We start from the raw sequence: 23,644 nt of genomic DNA on the forward strand, positions 1-23,644 counted from the left end.
TTTTGTTTTTTAATAGTGGGTCCCTTACTTGAAAAAGGAAATTTCCATATTACTTGATACTAGTTATTACAAAGTTACCAATAGACTTATATTATAGGTGTCAAATCGTGTTAACGGGTCGTGTCAAAACATGTATATTATACTATATAGCTCAATCCTAACCCGACACGTTAAACTTATCGTGTCAAAATCTCAAATCCTAACACGACCCATTAATATAACGGGTCATGTCGTGTCAACCCGTTTTGACCCATTAGTAAATATTACAAAATAGGTTAACACGACACAATACAACCTGTTTCAAACTGTTTATGTAAATAGATTAAGTAGGCCTGAAATTAATCAGTTTGACCTAATTAAATTTAGCATAATTTTATATATATTTAAAAATCATAATATTTATCAAAATTATAAAACTAAATACAAGTCCAAAATTACAATCTAAATAATAAAAATATCGATATTGAAATTCTAATAATTTTACTTTTAGGTATAAGGGTATAATTGTGACTTTAACTTTCTTAACGTGTCATAACGGGTTATAACGTATCATAACGGGTTAACCCGTTATCAACCCGTTAAGCAATCGTGTCTTAACAGGTTAATCCGTTTTGACCCGAACCTATTAAGACTAAACCCTAACCCGCTATTATCATGTCGTGTTCGTGTTGGGTTAACGAACCGTATAACATATTGCCACCCCCAACTTATATAACTAAAAGGTAAAAATATAAATGTATGGTCTAGCCAGGGGTGGCTAGGGCAATTAAAAAAAGAGGTGAAATTGGTGGCTAGGGCAATTAAAAATAGAGGTGAAATTGGTGAACAGGACTAGGTTCGGTTCGGTATTGTTTCCTATATAGCAAAACTAGTTGAAAATTGGTTTGATTTCAATTTTGGTTTTTAGAACACCAATTAGAACCGCTCGGTACATATATATATATATATATATATTATTTTTAATATTTGATATTATATATAAAATATTATTTATATTATTACTATATGCTAAATTGCTAATTAATATAACATGAAATTTTAAATCTTATTATTCATGTCTATTAATTTCATAACATAAAATTAATATAACATTTGATATAATATAAAATTAATATTATAAATCTTAATATAATATTTGATTATGATATAATATAAATTAATTTTATAATTTTTAATATAACATTTGAATTTAATATAACATATAAATTTTAATATTATTTCATAAAATTAATATAACAAAAAATGAGGGATATAAGTCAATCACTTGTTAAAGTTTTGTTAAACTATGATTTTGTTAATCCATAAAATTGGAAAAATTGGATAGAAATCGAAAAAATCAAAAATTTTAATTTTAGTGATAAATCAATCTCTTATCGACTTTTAAATTTTTAAAAACAATGTATACCAATTTGATTTTAAAAAATATTTAAAATTGGACAAAACGGGATTAATTACACCAATAGGTGACTACCAGCCCCTTTGGGCTCAAGAGAGAACTACTGTGTTCGACGATAGGGAGGTGTTAGAACTGAAAAAACTCGTCCACATCAGAAGTTAGAAAACTAGCCTTGGTGACTTTTCTGATGGCCTCATGGTGGCGACAACCACTAGAGCTAATGAGAGCTGCCATCTCGAACTACGACTGGACTAGTTTTATTTATGTGATTTCTCAAACTATTTCTTAGGATGACAACTGAAATCAGCAAGAGATGAGGTTTCATCCGGGTTGGAAGTTGTCTTTTGTTCACAGGTCAGCAAATGGTGCAACTCACAATGCTGCAAGGTTAGCTGTTAGGGAGTCCAACGAGAGAGTGTGGGCTGAGAGTGGACCCTTGGAGGTTATGAACTCTGTTTTGAGTAATGTATCTATTGCTATTGCAAGTTAATCAATGAAAGCAGGTTTTCTATCAAAAAAAAAAAAAAAACTGAAATCAGCCACCTCAATTGATTGCCACAATGGTGTTTGAAAATTGTTTTAAAAATAATTAATATTAGAGTTTTTCGAAATTTAGTTAACATTAATCGAATTCTGAAATATGGAAAATAAATGATTTGCTTGTCAAATTACCTATCGAGCTATAAAAAATATTTATCGAGCTAAGAAAAAAATTCAACAAAATCCACTATCTGTTTTATATTAAGCTATACCTACATAATATGTGGTATAAATTTTTTTAAATAAAATTAAAGAGTTAGGGTTGAGATTATAGTAATTCTCAACTAAAATATTAAAAAAAAGAAAAAGTAACATTTTTTTCTTTAAAATAATATTACATACAGTAATAGAATACATAAGGACCATATAATTACTTTGACAAAAAAAATGAGATTTATTATTAAAAGATTAATTTTTTTTTATAAAAATTTTATATTTATTTATTTAAAGAAAAAAAGTTATACAAGACTTATACCTTCTACAAGTGTAAATTTATTAATCTTAAAATTACAACCAACTTTCTTCTTCATTTGTGTTGACTCCGCCAAAAGAGCATTTTTATTGCTGGAGAATCTTTGGGCAATGTAAACGCGGCACATGGCACACTCGTGGGCAGCTATCCAAGCAACCCAGAAAATTTCTTTTCCTGCACCCCGTGTTTTTAGTCCTTATAAATATAGAGTTATAATTCTCGTCTCCATTGCGGACCAGAATTTTCATTACCAGTCGCGCTGAAGTGCCTCCACTGCGGAAACCTCTCTCTCCCTCTCTTCTCAAAATGGAACTGTTTCAGTCTCACAGGGCAGAGATGATAAGCATAGCCGTGGCTCTCGTGGCCATTGCCGCAGGCACCTCCTACTATTACTACCTCACCAAGAAACCTAAAGGTTCGGCTTTCGCCCCTCGCGTCGTTTCTCATTTTCGGCTTTTATCTTTCAATTTACTTTGCCTCTGATTCCCAACATATTGTTTCTTTTTGTTTGCATGTGCAATGTGATGCTTTATCTAAAGCCTAATTATAGTTAGCGAGAAGTTTCAAGTACATGGCAACTTTTTTTTTTTTTCCTTTTCTAGAGTTCGTTTATGATTGTATCATCCATTTGGTTTTAAAATGCTCCTAAGAACTGCACCTTTCAGGTTAGAATTGATGATCTGTATGATGCATTAATATAGATTCAAAAGACGGAACTGATCGGAGAGAAAGCAACTACAGTTATTAATTTAAAGCAACGATAGTTGTTCCTAATTATTGTAATTGATGAACGAAGAAGATAAATATTTAAGATTTTATATCAACACTTACGAGAAAAGCATGATACAAACAACAGAAAAAATTTCAGATTTCAATTAGGTGTGGCGAGTAGTTTGCTGCCGTGCTCGTATGTGGTTTACAAAAACATGGACTTCAGAATATTATATTACTGTCGCATTCTTGCAAATGCAGAATGGTTATTTGGAACTCATTCTGCTCTAGGTCATTACAACGGCAGAGGATTTTATATTAGTCCCATGAACTTCATGGCCGATTTTCCTTACTTAAAATTCCTAGGAAACCATTTGTAACAGTCTTTCCATAGGCTAGATACGTTACATACCTACGTAACTCACAGCAGGTAAGAGATCCAACATAAAAATAAATTATTCATTAAAATGAAGTCATTAAATATAAAAACATAATTGGAGTCTTGAAAGCGGAAGGAAACAGATAAAATAGCATGCTAACATAAAATCTAAACAAACTAGTCACACTGATTTCATTGACACTTGGTTCTTCTATCTAAGCCTTGCCAGCTTGCTCACCTGGGTGGCTAAAACATAAAACATTACCATAAAAAAAAAAAAAGAAGAGTTGGTTCTGAGCGAGACTAGAAGGATAGAACTGGTGAAGGAGAAAGAGATTGCGGGAGGAAAGGAAAAAGAAAACTTAGGAATGGTGAAGACTAATTACCCAGCAGCGGTCTTGTGATTTGCTAAAGACTGGGCTCTCAGTGAATTCGATCTTCGACTGGGCAGAGGAGATGAAGTGAGTAAAGGAATTGAGAGAGATGAGACTTTTAAGGCTATCTCTACGGTAACATGATTGTGAGGATAAACATGGGGAAGATCTTTGAGAGAAGAGGATCTGTATAAATGCTGCTTTGTGAGCAGGTCAAGCCTCCAAATACTCATCCCTCTAAGCTTGGGACTGTCAAGGTATGCAGAATTTAATCTTATTATTAAAACATAATTATGCATTATAATCATAATGTATCGGGGACTTTTAAAAAAATTATCGGGCTTCCAAAGTAGTAAGGCTTGTTTAATCAAACATTGATTATTTAAATAGATTGGGCCCTTTTATGAGTTATGACCTGCGGCTGAAAAGTAAAAATTCTTGGCTCATCATTAAGTCCCGTATGTTATCCCATTAAAATGTAAAAGACGAACTTAAAGATCAGCATCCAGATGCTAAAACTGCTTTTGACAGCAAGGTGGCTAAAGGGCCCTCTCTTTTTAACTGGGGAATTTCAGATGAACCTCTTCAACTCCTAGTCAATGAGAGAGTGTATATTTCTTCAAATTATGTATCCACTTACATGGCTTGGTACCGACAATAGACCGAGTGTAGGAATTTTGTTGTATACAAGGTAAATTATTATATGGATTCATACATCTACAATCTTTTGCTAAAGATAGGAAATAAAGAAATATATTTGTAATTATTTTTATTTTAGCATCTCTTGTATACCTCCCATGTACTTTGGCTGTGCACTATCTGTTTAGTTGATTTTTTTAACATATCAATAGAAGAGAAGGAAAGTAGAGCTCTCAGTGCATCATAGTCAAATTTGCTCAGAAAAAATAACATGTTTATGCTTTTATTGTTTTCTTACTTTTCCTTTGTTTTCTAATGACGTGGGATTTCACCATGGTTGTGTCTTTTGGGCCCACCCTTGGGGAGTAAATTCCAGATTTACAATCCCACCTATCAGAACTGTGTATTAGGCAATTCAAAAACCCAAAAATATATTGTATTTAAACAACTTTTCAAATTTTCCTACCTATTTTCAAAAACCCAATACAAAGCATATTTCTTTTTTTTTTGATAAGTAAAAGATAAATATTATTGATCAAAAGAGAACATGCATGGCCCTTGTATACAGGAAGTATATATCAGGTACCTAAAAACATTCTATGAGCGAGGAATCAAAGACAGGAAATCATGGACATTGTCCCCATTTAGTACAATAGCAGAAAAGCAAAACAATAAAGTTTGAAAGAAAAAGTTCTTTAGCTCCTCCATAGTGCGTTCCTTGTCTTCAAAACAGCGCGCATTTCTTTCCAACCAGATACACCACATGATACATAGTGGAATCATCTTCCATACTGCTGCTACTTGCGGGCAACCTTGTATCTTCCTCCAGCACCCTAGGATGTCCACTACCCTCAAAGGCATCACCCAAGCAATGTTGACCCTTTGGAAAATCTCATCCCATATCTCCCTTGTGATCTCACAATGTAATAGAAGGTGATCCACAGATTCTCCATTCTTTTTGCACATATAGCACCAATCCATCACTACACACCCCCTCTTCCTCAAATTATCCGTGGTCAAGATCTTTCCAAGTGCTGCGTTCCAGACGAAGAAGGCTACATTGGAGGGTACACGCGTCCGCCAAATATTCTTCCAAGGGAACAGAGGGAGGTTTTGTGTGGTCAAAATTTTGTAATACGCCTTTACCGTAAATTTCTTTTGATTATTACACCTCCACTTCACACGGTCACACTGTGCCATAGGAGTCCCCATGGAGTATAGAAGGCTGAAAAGATCTGAAAAGATCTGAAACAGAAGATAATTCCCAATCATGAAAGTTCATGTTGAAAAGAACATCCCACTGAATAGTGCCATTATAGAGGGACCGCATATCTGCAACCGAAGCCTCTCTATTAGCAGCAATGCGATAAAGGTTCGGAAAAACTTTTTCCAAAGCATGATCTCCACACCACACGTCCCGCCAAAAACTGATTCTATTGCCTTCTCCCACAACAAATTGAATATGATTCTCGAAACAAGACCACCCCCTTCTTATAAACTTCCATAAACCCACACCATACCCCTCTCTCCCTTCATTGGAACACCAACTGCCCCATGTATCTCCATAGCGAGCGACAATGATGTCCTTTCATAATGCATCCCCCTCTGATTGGTATCTCTATATCCATTTCCCCAAAAGAGCTTTATTGAAGGTTCTCAAGTCACACTCCCAACCCCCCCTGTACGACTGGATCACAAACTGTCTTCCATCTAACTAGATGGAATTTCTTCTCCTCCCCCATGCCCCCCCATAGAAACGTCCTGAAGAGTTTCTCAATTTTGTTTCCCACCCCTTCTGGCAATGGGAACAAAGATAGAAAATAAGTAGGAAGATTCGTAAGGGTGCTCTTAATAAGAGTGAGTCAACCCCCTTTCGATAAGTACATTCGTTTCCAGCCAGCTAATCTTTTCTCTATCTTCTCCACTACCCCATCCCAAATCGCTCTAGCCTTGAAAGTAGCTCCCAGAGGAAGGCCCAGGTATTTCAAAGGCAACGAAGACACCTGGCAATCCAAAAAACTAGCTAAGCTGTGTATATTTGAAGCCGTACCCACCGGAACCATCTCAGACTTACCAAGATTCACCTTGAGCCCCGACACTGCTTCAAAGCAAAGTAACAATGCCCGTAGAGCTTGGATTTGATTCCTATTTGCTTCACAAAAGAGTAGGGTATCATCTGCGTTTCAAAAACCCTTTATCTAAGTTTTTCTATCAACTATTACAAAACCCAATAAAAAACATAAATCTTTTCTCAAACTTTCTGAGAAATTTTCAAAGTTCTTTTTTATCCAAAGATTCCAAACTATTCTTAAGTCTACAGCTCATCCCAAGCTCACCCTATGAGCACTAGGCTGCTCCATGACAGGTAGTTTTCTCTTTTTAACTCAAGAAATATAATCAAAACAAGTTTTTTATTTCATAAAACATTCAGGAGGGTTAGCATATTTAGGCCCTCAATAAACTGGATGACTGATTTTGTAGCACTGGGGAACTGATGAATTATACAATTTGCATGATTCAATAACATTACTTTGCAGTGCAAAATTCGATAAAAAGGTAGTTATTGAATTAGTTAGTACAATTTGTATTACAAGTACCTAGGTGTCTTGGTGTCTCTGTAAGCCAAACTTATGTTGGAGAACGCTGCGGTGAGTGAAAGCTGTGGTGAGTGAACGCTTGAACCTAAACTTATGTAGGCTTTGAGAATTGAGGTCATGGCAATCATACAAAAGATCCAAAGATTACAAGAGGGGACTTAGAAGCTGTGGGGGTGTTTCGGCTGATTTTCCTTCTTAGTTATTCAAACTAAAACAACCTCATTTTCTGCTCCTTTCACTAATCTGCATTCTCTATTCACCCCATGCTTCAATTTTTTTTTTTGTGTGCATATACATACATGTGGCATGCCTCTCTTTATCTGCAATTTTCAATGACACTTAGATGTGCCTTAATAGGTTGCTTGGACCCTAAGATCTTCAAGGAATTTAAACTTGTCAAGCGCACCCAGCTCAGTCATAATGTGGCTAAGTTCAGATTTTCTCTTCCTACACCAACTTCTGTGTTGGGTCTTCCAATTGGACAGCATATGAGTTGCAGGTTTGATTTCTAAGTTGTCTCTTACTTGTCCACATCATTAAACAATGCCAATGCCCAGTTTACTTTTTAATGAGAATAAATGCTGAAGTATGAGTGTGTACTGCTTGAATGAAACTTTTTATTTTATGTTTTATCATGATGATTTCACACTTTTCCGTCCTCTTCCAGAGGAAAAGATGGTCTTGGTGAAGAAGTTATCAAACCATATACACCAACAACTTTGGATTCAGATGTTGGATACTTTGAATTAGTTATAAAGGTTAACATACTCTGCAACCTACCATTGTTGAATTACATTTTATCATGAATGAATTAGAGAGCATCTTTTGTCCGGATATGGTGAAAAGTTTGGTTTTACACCGCCTAATGAGAGATTGGCACATCAGAATCTCATTGTTTCTCAAATAAAACGAGATAATACTCCCAAGCAGAGTTTCAGGATAAAACTCCCAAAATACAAAGATCATAGCTTCTGTTTCATTTTTTATTTTCAGGGTTCAGTTGAGAGTTAAAAGGGAGAAATTCTAAAAGGGAACCAGAGAGAGAGAGAGATTTCCCTCCTTTTTGAACAAAAAGTGTCGATGAGGTTGGATGGGTTGAAGACGGAGATTTTGGGGTCTTGTTTTCTCAGACTGGGCTATCATTTCTCGGTTATATCTGAGAAGAAACAAGAGCCTGTCATGATCTCTCATTGGCTGGTGTAAATAACAAGCTTTTACACCAATAGTGAATTGACGATATTTTCAATGAAGTATTGTGGATTTATTTATGTTACTTTATTTATTTCATTTTTAAATAGATGTATCCACAAGGAAGGATGTCCCACCATTTTCGAGAGATGTGTGAAGGTGATTACTTGGCTGTGAAGGGTCCAAAGGTAAAGTCACTCCCTTTGAGATGCATTATTTTTGACTTGATATATTTTCTAATGGTCCCCTAGACCATGTAGCATGTTGAATTGTGCGATTCAATTGGAGTGAGCCAATTAATTAATTATCACATGATTTACTTTGAATAAACTGAAGAGTAATATTGATTATGGGAATGCATGTATGGTCTATTGAATGAGCTGATCTCTATGAGCATTAAAAAGCACATTGCATAAATGGTGATGACCTATTACATTTTAGTCCTCTCTCACATTCACTCATACATGAAATAGATTAAATGAAGGAGATACCAAAGCCTAAAGCATACGTTATATGCATATTTTTGTTAACAACTGAACATTACTTTTTAGCTATATGTGCAAATACAATTTGTAGTCCAGATACAAGTGTCAAAATGCAGAATATTTTAGTTTACTAATTCCAGAAAACTTGGGAATCAATTTTATCCCTCCCACCCTCTGTCTTAGGTGTAGAGCAGATTGATAATTGATTCTTGCAGAGATTTGAGGGCATGAAGAAGACTTCATGATGGAGAAACCTGCAAAAAATTGGACTTTTATGAGGCCTTTGCTCGGCTTATGCTTGAGTGAGTTATGGGACTTATTTTGGAAGGCACAACATGATAGTTTTCATGAAGACACTCTTGAGCGAGTTTTATGGCTATTTTTTAGAGGATTTTACTTGAATTTTTGTGTGATGTTGGCTTGAGCAAGTTGACAGTGAACATTTAGCTTGAGAGACCCTATGAAAAGAGTTCTTAGAATCATAAATTCATCTACAACCTAAAGAGTTCTTGTATGGGGTTACTATTGCAGAGGATGTAATGGATTACAAGAAGGTTCCTGATGACAGTTGAGTACCTTTGGTGGCTACCAAATTTGCCTTGTGAGCTACAGTATTGTGGAAATGGTTGAAGCAAAGTTGAGTCTACCAAGGAAAATTGAAGTACATTAGTTGGATGAAATTGATTAAGCACACGAGGGCAGCTCTCTTACCCACAATTACGTGAGGATGATGTATCACCACCTTCAAAACCTCAAGTTGGACACGTGATAGATTGATGAGTATACTGCAGAGTTCTATAGATTGGTTGCACTTGTAGATTTGAGGGAGTACGATAATCACCCGGTTTTACAATTTAGTGGATGTATGTAACACCCCGTTCCCGTAGGATAGAGATGTTACTAACGTACATAACATATTGTCCGGTAAAGAGATTCATATCTTGAAATACCACATTTATTGAAAACATTAATTAAACTGAACATAACTGTTTATTTGAAAACTTAAAACTGAAAATGTAAAATAAAAACATAAACTAACCCTACGCGTGACTTTTTATCCAAAAACATAAAAGAACTAAGTCCTTGCACTAGGTCTACTCCTGGTCCTCCAACTTTACGTCCTTACAACCATCATCTGTGATATTTAAACACAGAGAAGAACAAAGAAACAAACAAACAAATAAAAATGAGTCGAATACTCAGTAAATAGTATATCATACCGTAAAATATAACTTAACAAGACTTAATTTTTGAAAGACTCTTCAAACAAACATATACCATTCACAGATTCTCATAGCATGTCTATTCATAATCAACATGAGCGGAAACATACATAATCATGGCGAACATATAAACATAAATGCATAATTTACTTGTTTATCTTGTCTTTCACTTATTATATTACGCTTGAGTCCATGGCACCCCATAACTTGTCATAACATGGAGTGAAACACACTTGAGTCCATGTTTCACTTAACATAAGGTGAACCACGCTTGAATCCGTGGCACCGCATAACATAACTTGTGGTGAACACGCTTAGGTCCATGTTATCCTTAACATAACTTGTGATGAACACGCTTAGGTCCGTGCCATCCTTAACATATCTTGTGATGAACACGCTTAGGTCCGTGTCATCCTTAACATATCTTGTGATGAACATGTTTAGGTCCGTGTCATCCTTAACAATACTTGTGATGAACACGATTAGGTCCATGTCATCCTTAATGTAACTTGAAGTGAAACACGCTTAGGTCCGTAGCACTGTCTTAACATAGCTTATGGTGAACACGCTTAGGTCCGTGTCACCCTTAAACATCTTATCTTTCTTAATGCATGAGAACTTATTTAATATATTGAACTTTTCTAGCATGGCATATACTTGTAAATGAAATAGCATAACATGGCATATTCTTGTACATGGCACAATATGATCTAAACATAAACATTCCATGGCATAAATGATCTGATATCTATATGTACTTTACATAACATATTTGATCTAAATGACATTACATAACATATATGATTTAATCACTTTATGAGCATGGCATACATGATCTAGCTACTTTATTATATGGCATACTTGACTTAATGAACATCTCATGGCTTCCATTTGATTTTAGAATTATTTACTCCATCAAACAACAATTCATTCACACAAGCATAATGTCATAATTCATCAAATATCATGAAGGGAATCTAATCTTGACTCAGCTTGTAGCCTAGCGTAGACAACCATCATGTTTCCATACACCATTAGAAAATTTACAGTACACATGCAATTATATGATCATACTAATTACCTCTTAGCGCTGCTTTCACAATCTCACGTCGTAGCTCGTAACCTATACGAGGCACTAGACGTTAATAAACTTTTTTAGAAAACGTGTCGTAGCATTCTAAATACTTCAAACTAATACCAAAAAGATAATTTAATAAATATTCAAATATAAACAGATTACATAAAATAATATAATTCCAAAACTCATATCATAATACTTAATATTCTGTGTAAACATATGTCTTAATAATTTTATAAAAATTAGTTAAAGGTCAATTGGAATAATAACTAAGATAATAAGCTGAAACAATATAAAAGAATACTTTAAAATATGCTTAAAAGCCCTTCAATATTTTCTATAAAAAAATGAGTCTAAGACTAATATATTTTATTTAAGTAAAACTTTGGTCTGATTTAAATTTCAGCCCAGCCCTAATAACAGAAAAAACCCATTTATAGTTACTAGAACAGTTTCTGTAAATACAACCAGCCCATTAAAATAATCAAGTCCACAAGAAATCAACTCACTTAACTATTAAGATAAAATTCTGAAATATACTAGAATCAAGCCCAATTTAAAACAAACCCAGCCCAACTTTAAAATTAACTCCAGCCATACAGCAAAGCCATGTAAATAAAAACACCTTTAAAGCCTATTAAGTCATACCCGTAAAAAGCTGGAAGTATAATTGGCTTTTTAGAAATTCAACAGCAAAGTTTTAAGGGCACAAATGGAATTTCACCACCAATGAGATCTAGAGACTTCTTACTGCAGTTAAAAGATAAGGTTTGGTGATACACGACAAAACTCATGGGGTATTTTTGGAATTAACTCAAAACAACATGGATATTTTGGGAAAAATAGAAATAAATCATAAAAGGAGACCCCATGTTTCAGTTTGACCGACTGGAAAAATTAAGCCCAACGCCCACTTAAACAATTATTTCTAGAACTCCAAAGGCTCGAAAAACAGATGAGAGTAAAGGGTAGCATGTGATATCAGTGAGAGTACAGCAGATGAAAAAGTAATGGTGCGAGGCAAGAGAGAGAGAGAGATCCTGCCAGGAACTTACTGAAAATGGTTGGCAGTGGCTGGAAAAATGAGGGGGCTGCGCAAGTAAGTTTCTCTATGTGTCAACTGGATTTTCTTGTGTTTAAAACTGAAGGTCCCGTGGGATTTTTATAGATGAGGGAGAGGGAGATGCCACGAATCTTCAGGATAAATTGGATAAAGTCTAGAGTTGAGAGTTTGAATTCAACTAAACTTTGGAGAACTACTCCCACGAGGAAAGAAAAACCGATAGGATAGGAGTTTTGAAGTGTTTGAAAAAAAATAGTTTTCTGATTAAGAAATCAAACAGAGAATAAAAAGGGACTTATAGTTATCAAGATGAATCCTATTCAAAACCAAATTACTACCTCAAAACATATCTAATAAAAAAAAATAATAATAATAAAATCAATCTTTTGGGATCGGATGTTACAATGTATGAGACGCCAATTTTGAAATACTTTTAATTTCTTTGATCCAATGTATCTTGGGTGCAAAAAACTTCTTGGGGGCCATCGGACTGGGAGTATTTCTCCTTAAATTATCTGAGGTCTATTTTAGGGAAACTCCTTGCCAAGGGCCCCCCGGGATTAGTTGGAACTTTGTTTTGGACACCTGGTGCCAATAAAAAAATAAAGAAAAAGCATAAGGGATCTAAAGCGCATAAGAGGGCATTGATTCTAGAACAGACTTTGTTAGGAAGCCATTGGGTGCAATAGTAGATGATGTTGGTAGCATTTGTGTAAAACCAGTCCCCCAAATTGTAATGTGGCTCCATGCCCTGCACAAAATAGAGGGAAACCAACTTCCACCCAATTGGATGGGTTCAACTAGTGTCTAAGTCTTGTGTTTCAAATATTGGAGAGGTGTGGATTTGGGGAACGGTGGTGTTCATGGATCATGTATTGTGTATCCACAGCTTACCTCTTTGTTTTGGCGAATGACATCCCGGTTGATTTCTTCAATAGATCTCAAGGGCTAAGGTAGGCTGATCCTTTATCTCCTCCTTCATTTGTTATCATAATGGAAGTCCTAACCAGAATCTTGTTAACGATAGTTTTCGGTGGGGGACATAACTGGGGAGTTCTTAGCATCCCACATTTATTGTTCGCAGATGATATGCTAATATTGTGTGGGGGCGGTTCAAAGCCAAACCAATCTTTAAGGGCACTTCTTCTATTCTTTGAAGCTGTTTCTAGTCTAAAAGTGAACTTGTTTAAATCAGAAATGGTTCTAGTGGGGCATGTGAACAATGTTCAGAGTTTGGCCAAAACTTTGGGGTGCAAGTTTTCGTCTTTGCCCATGAAATACGCTCCCCCTCCCACCCCCTTTGGTTGGCCTTTGCAAAGCAAAGTCTATCTGGGATGATGTGATGACCGAGCATGGGTTCGCAAATTGGAAGATTTAACCCTGGAAAGGCTTCCATAACCAACACAAAAAGTAAGGTTGTTGTATTTGGCAAAAGGTGGTCATACCACCTTAACCAAGAGTACACTCTCAAAGTTGCCAACTTACTTCCTATTCCCTTTCCCACTTTTGGCTAGCTTGGTGGGTTGTATTGAGAAGTTCCAATGTGATTTCTTTTAGAGTGGATTGGGTGAAGAGTCAAACATTTTCATGTTAAGTCAATTGGGAAAAGTTATGTTATCCGACCTCTTGTGGTGGGTTGGGGATTTGAAATCTATGGATGTTCAATTTGGCCCTTCTTGGGAAATGAATGGTGTTCTAAAAGGGTGGGAGTAGCAGATAAGATTGTCTGACATCCTTTGAAGAAAGGGAAGTTCGGCGTTAGTTCGTTTTACAAGTCTCTCATCATTTCTCGCTCTTGGGCATTGTTCCCTATTATGTGCTTACTCTTCATTATGGGCTAGGTATTTTCTCTTGTATACATCCAGTGTACTTGGTTACACCTATTGATATTAATACATTTTTACCTATAAAAAACAAGTCTCTCGTCATGTACAACGCAAACCTATTCCCAGTGAAAAGTCTTTGGAAGAAAGCAGCTTTATTCGTGTGGACGATTTCTTTGGGAAAGATCCTCATCTTAGATTATTTAAGGAAATGCCGAATTATTATAATGGGTTGGTAATGCATGTGCAAGAAGAGTGGGTAGATTGTTGATCACTTACTACTTCATTGTGCTAGGACTCTATGGAATGAACTCTTTGCTAGAGTAGGATTAGCTTGGGTGATGTTGAGTAGGGTTATTGATTTCCTTGCAAGTTGGAAAGGCCTACGTGGTAGTGCGCAAATTGTAGCAATATGGAAGATGGTCCAATTTGATTATCATGGTGTCTTTGGAGGGAATGGAATGAAAAAAGTTTCAAGGATCATGAGGAGCCAATTCATGAGCTAAGAATTATCTTTTTTACTACTTTATTTTATTGGTCAATTATAATAGATTTTAATGGCCTCAATACCCATGACTTCCTTGTGTCACTAGTCATTAATGCATAGGTGTCGCTCTTGTATATGTCTCGTGTACTTGGGCGATGCCTATCAATTTCATCAATAAAATTTTTGTATACTAATGGAAAAAAAATAGAAAAGAAAAGACTGTTGTGCTATAACAGTGAGAGGGAGGCCTTGTGGAAGGCAATGATTGATTCTAAATATGGTGCTATGATACCCTATATGATAAGGATAAGGGTAGGTGATGTATGAGATCTCACATTGCTTGAGAAGGAGAAGTTCTTGCTCTTTATAAGGTTCTAATAGGGCTCCAATTGTATCATTAAGTAGTCCTTTTGGAGTATAAACCATGTGGTTTGGACATTCCATTAGGACATTACAAATGGTATTATAGATTATTCAAACAAAAAATATGAGACTTGAGCTGTGCCATCTACAAAAGACAGGTCTGACGAGGATGCCGGAAATTTAAGAGGGGTAGATTGTGGTACATCATATGATAAGGATAAGGGTAGGTGGTATATAGGATCCCACGTTGCTTGGGAAGGAGATGTTCTTGCTTTTTATAAGGTTCCAATGGGGCTCCAATTGTATCATTGACTACTTCTTTTGGAGTATAGGCCATGTGATTTGGGTCTTTCATTGGGGCGTTACAGGTAGTCCTTGGGGAGGATGGTGCTCCATGGAGTTGCAAGAAGTTTATGTTGTTGGGTTGTGGAAAACATTACAAGAGGGAGGGGCACATAAGATTTGTGGTGAGAGATAGGTCCAAGATTAGATTCTTGCATGGCATTTGTTGTGGAGATAGAACACTTAAGGACACCTTTCCAATTGTTTATAGAATTGCTGGTAGACCAGAGGCTTCATTTGCGGATGGAGATTCTGGTGGTTCTCTTCAGTGGAATGTCAATTTTATCAAAGCTGCCTAGGGCTGTAATTGAGTTGAGTTCAAGTGAGTAGTGCCCTTCAAACTCGGCTTGATTATTAAAAAATGGGGCTCAAAATTGTCTTGAACACGAATCAAGCTTTTTTGGATGTTTGAACTCGACTCGAATAAGACATTCTAGGCCAAAGACACATCTAGGCCTATACGCCAGAAGGTCTAGACAATGATGTAATTGGAGGTCCATTGGAGCCATTATAAAGAGCAAGAATTTTTCCTTCCCAAGATCCCATACCCCAAATTCTTAACGGTTGGTATGGGGTAACACAACGGCCATGTTCACGAACTTTAATTGAGTCAGGTGATTTTTGTACGAGTTTGTATAATTTAATAATTGAGTTTAATCTTTGCTCACAAATAACCTATTTAATAATCGAATTGAGTCGAATTCGAGTTTAATCAAGCCAAATTCAAGCTACCTATTGGGTAGCATTGTTTATTTACAGCCGTAAAGCTGCCCATGATTGGGAAGTCAGGTTCTTTGCAGGTTTCTTCAACCTGTTGTACTCAATGGGGATAATAAATCAATAGGTAGACAAGATGCGATGGTTCCATCCATAAAGGTAGAATTTTGTTTGTTCCTTCTATAAGTCCATTACTAATTAGGAGAACAATTCTTTCCCTTTGAAGAATATTTGGAAGAGTCAGGCCCCTCAGAAGGTTGCTTTCTTTTGTATGGACTGCATCATTGGGGATAGATATTGACAATGGACAACCTATGAAAAAAGCAGATCGTTGTAATTAACTGGTGTTGTATGTGCTCGAAAAGTGATGAAATAGTGGACAATTTTCTTCTTCACAGCGAGGTTGTCAGGGCCTTGTGGGATGATTTTTTCAGCATGGTTGGAATAGCTTGGGCAATGCGAGGGAGGGTTTTTGATCTCCTAGCCAGTTGGAGAAACATTCATGTTATTCAGCAAATTATAGTAATTTGGAGGATGGTCCCCATATGCCTCCTATGATGTATTTGGAGGGAACAAAACGACCAGGGTTTCAAAAACAAAGAATGTTTGGTATAGGAGCTTAGAAGTGAAGTAAAACGTCATTTCTTTGGACAATGACTAGAGATTTTAATGATCTCAATGTTCATGGGTTCCTTGTATCTATTTTTTCTTCTTGTATACGTCTCTCCTCTTGTATACGAACTGTGTACTTGGGCTCTGCGTAGTTTCTTATTAATAAAATTCTTACTTATAAAAAAAAAAAAAAAAAAAAAAGAAAAAGAAAAGAAGAAGGGTTACAATATGTATAGAGTTTTTATAGAATTTCAGGAGACCATTGGTGAGACTACAGTGGGTGCAGAGCAGAGCAGGGCCCTAACTATGAATTGAGAAGGAATGGGGGGAAGAACTTGTCCATGGTGATGATGGACTTTTGTTGGTAGTCAAGATGGTGTGCTTTACACCTTGGAAGTCAAAAGGTGATGATTGGTGTCGCAATACTTTTTTCCAGTTCACTTGCACCGTTAAGGGTGATGTCTGCAGACTTCTGATTAACTTTAGGGGTTGTAAGAATGTTCTATTTGAGAAAGTTGCCAAGAAGTTGAGGTTGGAGACGGAGAAGCATCTTAGTCTTGACAAATTGGCATTGCTCAAAAAGAAACAAGGTGACAGCCAGTGTTGATTAGTAGCCTTTTTCATTGGGTTGAAATACAAGGGAGTGTGTGGTGTGATATGGTAGCATTGGATGTTTTTACTTATATAAATAAAAAGCATTGGATGTTTATCATCTTCTGTTAGGTAGACCTTGGTCATATGCTAGAGCAATTGTACATGATTGGAAGCATGATACATACAGTTTTGTTTTTGATAAGGTGAAATTTGCACTCTTATTGACTGAGGTTGAACTTAAACCATTAGTTAGGGAATGTAAAAAACTCTTATCAAAGAAAGAGATTGTACCTGAGCTGATGGATTCCACAGTTGTGTTCACAGTAAGGGAATGGTAGCAAAAAAAGATTTATTGGATGAATTTATTGATGTGTTCCTACTTCCTAGGAGATTTATATGTTTTGGGGGGGCAGGATCGACTAGGTGCAAGGTCCAGCTTGTTAACCGTCCACATTACCGTATGAGTCCTAAGGAGTATGAAGTGCCCAAGAGTTAGGTGGAGAACTTGTTGGCAAAAGTTCATATTCTAGAGACCCTCAGTCTTTCTTATTATTTGGTTGGATGATTTGTTTGAACCAACTCTATGGGTTTACTATGTTAACAAAACTGGATCTGGAAAGTGGCTACTATTACGTCTGTATCCGTATTGGAGAAGTAGAAGACATCCTTAAAGTTGTTGAGGGCTGTATGAGTGGTTGGTAATGCCCTTTGGGATGTCAATTACCCCTTCCTAAAATAGTCATGAATTGGTAATTAAGATTTTTCAGTCTTTCATTGGTGTATTCTTGGTGTTTTATTTAATTGATGTCCTGATATACAATGTTTGCATTGAGTTGCACCTACAGTAATTGTGTATATATTAAAGGGCATTAGGAGGGAGAAGTATTTATGGCCATATTCAAATGCTCATTGTTGATTGATACTGTGTTGTTATTGGGTATGTCTATGGATGAATCTAAGGTGATGGATGTTATGGAGTGACCATTACCGACTATTGTACATGACGTGTGGTTTTCATGGATTGATGATCTACAATGTTTGCATTGAGTTGCACCTACAATAATTTTGTACATATTGAAGGGCTTTAGGAGGGAGAAGTATTTACGGCCATATTTAAATGCTCATTGTTGATAGATACTGCGTTTTTCTTCGGTATGTCTATTGTTGAATCTAAGGTGATGGATGTTATGGAGTGACCATTTCCGACTATTGTTCATGGCATGCGTGGTTTTCATGGATTGATGCTCTTTTATTGACATTTCATTCATGAATTCATTCCCAGATGGCTAGGAAAGTTGTCTAGGAAATAGAGTTAGGTCGAGATTCTGAAGCTTGTGTACATCCAATTCTATTGGCCTAGTCTAAAAATAGAGAGGTTGCCATATTTGTGATGGATGTAGGGTGTGCCAATGATCTAAAGGCTACAACGCCAGGTTTTACATGTATTTCCCATTCTTCATCAACCTTGTACCAATGTTAGCATGGATTAGTCTTTGGATTACCTTCAACACAACACGATAGTAACTATCTTTGTAGTAGTGCATGGATTCTCAAAGATCGTTCACTTAATAGCATGCAAGACGACCTCAAATGCAATAATGTTGTTTAGTCATATTTTTGGTAAACCTAGCACTATCCATTGTATTTGATAGAGATACCCACCTTCTGAACCATATCTATGGGTGTCTATTGCATTTCTCTAACTCCAAGTTGGAATTCAGCAATGCCTATCATCTGCAAATATATGGGCAGACAGAGTTGTCAATTGTGCACGGTGTATTTACTTTGTGGTCTAGTTGGTTATCATCTCAGATCGTGGGATCAGAATTTAATCAACTGGAATTTGCTACCTTTCTATGTTGTTTATGACTACAATCCACATGACCCACTTGATCTTGCTCTTATTCATGATTTGAAGTGGGTAAATGCCAAAGCACAGAGGATATGATTACTCATATTTAAAAGGTCTATAAGATGAATGTAAAAGCATCTACAGGATTCTAGTGCTACGTATAAGATGAGTGTGGACAAGAACCGTTGAGTGGTAGAGTTTTATGTTGGTGAGTTTGTGTGGGTCAATACATCTAAAGGCAAATTTCCTATGGTTGAATACAAGGAGTTGCCTACAATAAATATTTGGCCATTGGAAATTATTGAGAAGATCAATCTGAGTGCATAATGGTTGAAGCTTCCAAGTCGCATTAAAACATCCAATAGATTTGATGTCAACCCCATTGTTCCTTTCACTTCTGATTCTTTTGATGAGACCCAAATTCGGGTAACCTGAGGAGGATGGCATATACAACATTGCCAATTGGTTCTTGGAAAGGTTCGATGGCAAGAATGAGACTTGAAGATGGAGAAACTCACAAAATTGGAATTTTGTGCGGCCCTCAATTGAGCAAGTTGTGGGACTGATTTCAAATTACAAAAGCCAAGAGTTTGCATTACCCTTGCGTGATGATCCACTCGAGCAAGTTTTGTCACTATTTCTTTGGAGAATTTTGCTCAACTTTTGCATGTTGGCTGAAGTGAAATGGTGTGGCGACAAACAGGTCATGCAATGCGTGTGCGACCTATGCTTGAGCTATCATGGATAATTTATATAAATCCTGCTTTTCTTAGAATTTTGTCCGAGTTTGACTTCTTTCATTAGTCAAACTATTAAGGCTGGTTTTGGTCAAACTAGTTATTGTCTTATTTTCAGTCAAGTGTATAATCCGCTTAGGTGGGTTTTTTTTATTTGCCTTTGATCTTGGGGTTGTTTCTTTGAGATATATAAAGGATTGATATTTTTGTGTCAGCAGATTCAGCTTCTCACCATGCCACACTGCATCTCTCTCTCTGTGGGATTGCTAATGGTCTTCGAGTGATTCATTTATTAAGTTTTTTAAAGTCAGAAAATGTTCCAATGCGTCGAATCACCAGTTGATATAAAAATATGGAAATGCAATAAATAGTTAATAATGTAATTATTGTTGCTTCTAGGGACGCTTCAAGTATCAGCCCAACCAAGTTAGAGCTTTCGGGATGCTTGCTGGTGGAACTGGCATTACTCCAATGTTCCAGGTATTGTATTTTGAAGTGTAGTCAGTGTAGACTTGAGGGCTTTTCTTGAATCCCTTCTTTAGTCTATCAATACTTTCAGTTTTATAATATTTTTTCTTTCTGGTTTCTTCAGGTTACAAGAGCCATACTAGAAGACTCGGATGACAAAACTAACGTACATCTCATTTATGCCAATGTCACACATGACGACATTCTTTTGAAGGCAAAACTCTCTCTCTCTCTACCTAGGGTTACCATGACATGACTCCCATGACCTTCTATCCATGTTTGATGCTTGCTATGTGCCTCTAAAACTTTTTATTCCACAATTTAGTCCATACAACCTTTTGCCTATAGGTGATTAGTACTGTTCATCCAGATCAAAGGCAAATCTGGATGAAATCCGGATCAGCATTCAGGTGTAGATCTGGATTTGGATATCTAGATCCGGATAAGCGTTTACATCCTGGCGGATATGCATTTATCTAGATTTTTTTTGTAAATGCTGAATTTTTTAAAATTTTAAAAAAGTACAAATAAAAATAAAAACAGCAATTAAAATTAAAATTTAAAAAAAGCCATCCATGAGGAGTGGCCCTCTCACCATCAGCCACCTCGTAGTCCCCCCCCCCCCCCCCCCCCAAAACAAAAACAACCCCCACCCCAAAAAAGGGACCCGCAAGGCCCACCCTGTAGGAGGCTCCACCTGGGCTGCTGAAAGGACCCATGAGGGTCACTTTTTTTTTAATCTCAATTTAATTATGTATTGTATATTTTTTTATTATTTTAAAAAAAGGGGATGCGAACTGGATCTTGCTATCCACCCAGGTGTAGGGCGGTACTGGATCTTGTGATCTGCCTTTTACTAGGTGGATCGGTTATCTGGCCTGAGTAACCGATTTCTGGTCTGGAATGAATAAAATATGGCTAGCATGCATAGCTTTGTCAGTGATTGATTATAGACCAACAAAACTTCTTAACCCAAGCCTCCAGCATTTTGTGAAGGCCACACTGTGCTGTACCTTCTAGTGATATTTGACACAATGCTTAAACCTTCCCATAGACAGGCTCAGGTATGGGACGTGTGATTTCTTGCAGTGATTAAATTTCCCATTCTCGTCATGACTTAATTTGAAAGGAGTCAATTTCTTAAAAAACAATTATTAAATGAATGGTGAAAGGGTGGCGCACTAGAGCCACCACTGGTAGCTACCGCTAGTTAGTTTTGTGTATTTATTTTTAATGTATTTATTTTTATCACTTTTAAAGAATTTTTTTTTATAAAAAATACAACATTATTAAAAAACATACTTAATCATTAAGTAGAAAAAAAAAAAAAAAAAAAAAAAAAAAAGCCCAGCGGTAGTCCCCAGCAGGCTCCCAAACATTTCCCATGGTGAAAAATTATTTGGGTGGTGCTAGCGGGCCGCCCAACACTTAACATTGGGGTACCACTAGCCCAAATGTGTTTTTTTTTTTTTTATCAAATTTTTGTAAATATTTTTTTAACATCCATAACCATTGAGAAAAAAATTAAAAAAATATACAATTTTACTAATAATCACTTCCTTAATCATTAAGTAAAATAAAAAAAATTAATATATTTGAGCGGTAACATTGATGAGACTAAGTAGCATTTTTCAAATTATTTTGACGCTGACAGGTGAGAATAATCGTTTCTGGAAGCATACTGTACGTGATGTTTTTGGAGAATGAGGATAGGGTAGATGCTTAAAGAATGTGGAAGTATTTTATTAGATTTTCATATGAAAATAATAAAAAGAAAAAAGGGGTTTGCTTATGACTCAAAAAGGGCATAAGATTGGACATTATGTGATGACAGTGTCCTTGAAATATTGTGGATTATGAAGTTGAAATTTCAACGTGTGAGAATTATCGGTCACAAGTAGTGAATGTTAAGTTACAAGTGGCTTGGCAATTAATGGATAGCAGAAGTTGCTAAATATTTAAGTTAATTTCCTTGCAATTATACAGGAAGAGCTGGATAACCTTGCCAGTAACTTTCCCAACCGCTTCAGTGTCTACTATGTTCTGAATCAGGTATTATTCATTACTTGAATTGACGACTATGTAATGTACATTTTCCTATCTTTAGTAATTGAGTTTATTAATTATATTTCTGCATGAAATATTATAGGAGATGAGGAAAAGAGAGTATGGAATTGTAAAGGAATATGAAGTCCCAAAGCTTGAGTTTCTTGTTTATATATTCTTGTATTTTACATCAAGTCACAAAGAATTAAAACATGAGTGTCGAAATATTAAAATTATGATAAAATCATCAAATGAAAAAGGAAATCTAATCTTCCAGACTATTACACGCGAGTAAGCCCCAGGTCTGTCACCAATGTTATGCCGAAACTGCATTCCATTATAATCCTGGATTATATCCTTATTCTATTTTTATAAGTTCCTAATGTTTTTTTTTTTTTTAGAATAACGCTACATACAATCGTGAAGTGCACAAGTTTCATGTAGTCGCTTTGAAAGAGTGGAGTCTACTATTAAAAAATTAATTTTTTTTCATGTAGGTCATGTATTTATTTACTTTTTTCAAAATAATTATATGGTATTTGCATACTCAAGGCTACAACTATCATTTTTTATTTTATTTTATTTATTTATTTTTTAGTTTTAATATTAGTGCTGATTCCATATGCATCGCACCCTTTTCTGCTCCACCACTTCCATGAAAGCACAGAATCTTTATAAGAAGTTATTCTCTTGTAGATTTGATTGTTTTCTGTTAACCTGTTATACTGACTTTGAATACAATCTATAGCCACCAGAAGAATGGGATGGTGGTGTTGGTTTTGTATCCAAGGAAATGATTCAAACATACTGCCCCGCACCGGCACCTGATATTCAGGTGAGATTAGGAGGGATGGCTCCTTCAACCTGTCTCGCCTCTCTTATTAGTTACTTAATATGCCAGTAGCTAGGAATAATCTGTGTCCCATTTTTTTTTAACAGATATTGAGGTGTGGGCCACCACCAATGAACAAGGCTATGGCTGCCATACTTGGTGATCTTGGATACGCTCCCGAGATGCAGTTCCAGTTTTAAGCCTCTGATGGAGATCCTGTAAAAGCATTAAAATTAGACCTTGATGTAATTCCAGGATTATCAGATTGGAGGTTTTTACAAAGGGAGCTGTTAGAACAATTAACCTGCTTGGAAAGGCCCGTGCCCTGCAATTTCAAGCTATTGAGTTGACACTTTTAAACGCTCCTTTATCTTGCCGTTTTATTAATCTAGCTAATCGTCAAATACGTGGAAATAGGACGATGATTTTCCAGGGCAAGTCACTCAAAACATTTCACATATTTTCGACCTTACACTGGTAAGACTTTCTCAATTCTCAATGCTTTCTAGAGAACCATTTCATATCAAATCCAACAAATAGGCGTAAACTTATGCCCGTGCTGGAATAGTTGGGTTGAAAAAAGTTTCATTGTATGCATTTTGATCTTGAAACTGATGTTCTCTGTC

The 23,644-nt window shown here is 36.1% G+C and overlaps 1 protein-coding gene across 1 annotated transcript; it reads left to right on the forward strand.

The window, feature by feature from the left end:
* The first annotated feature begins 2,544 nt into the window (after positions 1–2,544).
* On the forward strand, positions 2,545–23,382 carry LOC122292296 (NADH--cytochrome b5 reductase 1-like). The gene is made up of 9 exons (XM_043100553.1): positions 2,545–2,823; positions 7,466–7,607; positions 7,776–7,866; positions 8,407–8,484; positions 20,072–20,152; positions 20,265–20,354; positions 22,127–22,192; positions 22,935–23,021; positions 23,126–23,382. The coding sequence occupies exons 1-9, from the start codon at positions 2,715–2,717 to the stop codon at positions 23,216–23,218; spliced, it is 837 nt and encodes a 278-aa protein (XP_042956487.1). The 5' UTR covers positions 2,545–2,714; the 3' UTR covers positions 23,219–23,382.
* Positions 23,383–23,644: the final 262 nt, after the last annotated feature.

The sequence above is a fragment of the Carya illinoinensis genome, chromosome 13 (genome assembly GCF_018687715.1).
Source record: "Carya illinoinensis cultivar Pawnee chromosome 13, C.illinoinensisPawnee_v1, whole genome shotgun sequence".
Lineage (NCBI taxonomy): Eukaryota > Viridiplantae > Streptophyta > Magnoliopsida > Fagales > Juglandaceae > Carya > Carya illinoinensis.

Coding starts and splice junctions, on each gene's coding strand:
- LOC122292296 (XM_043100553.1), top strand. CDS start 2,715: ATGGAACTGTTTCAGTCTCACAGGGCAGAGATGATAAGCATAGCCGTG. Junction 2,824..7,465: donor CCTCACCAAGAAACCTAAAG/GTTCGGCTTTCG, acceptor GTGCCTTAATAG/GTTGCTTGGACCCTAAGATC. Junction 20,355..22,126: donor ATGACGACATTCTTTTGAAG/GCAAAACTCTCT, acceptor GCAATTATACAG/GAAGAGCTGGATAACCTTGC.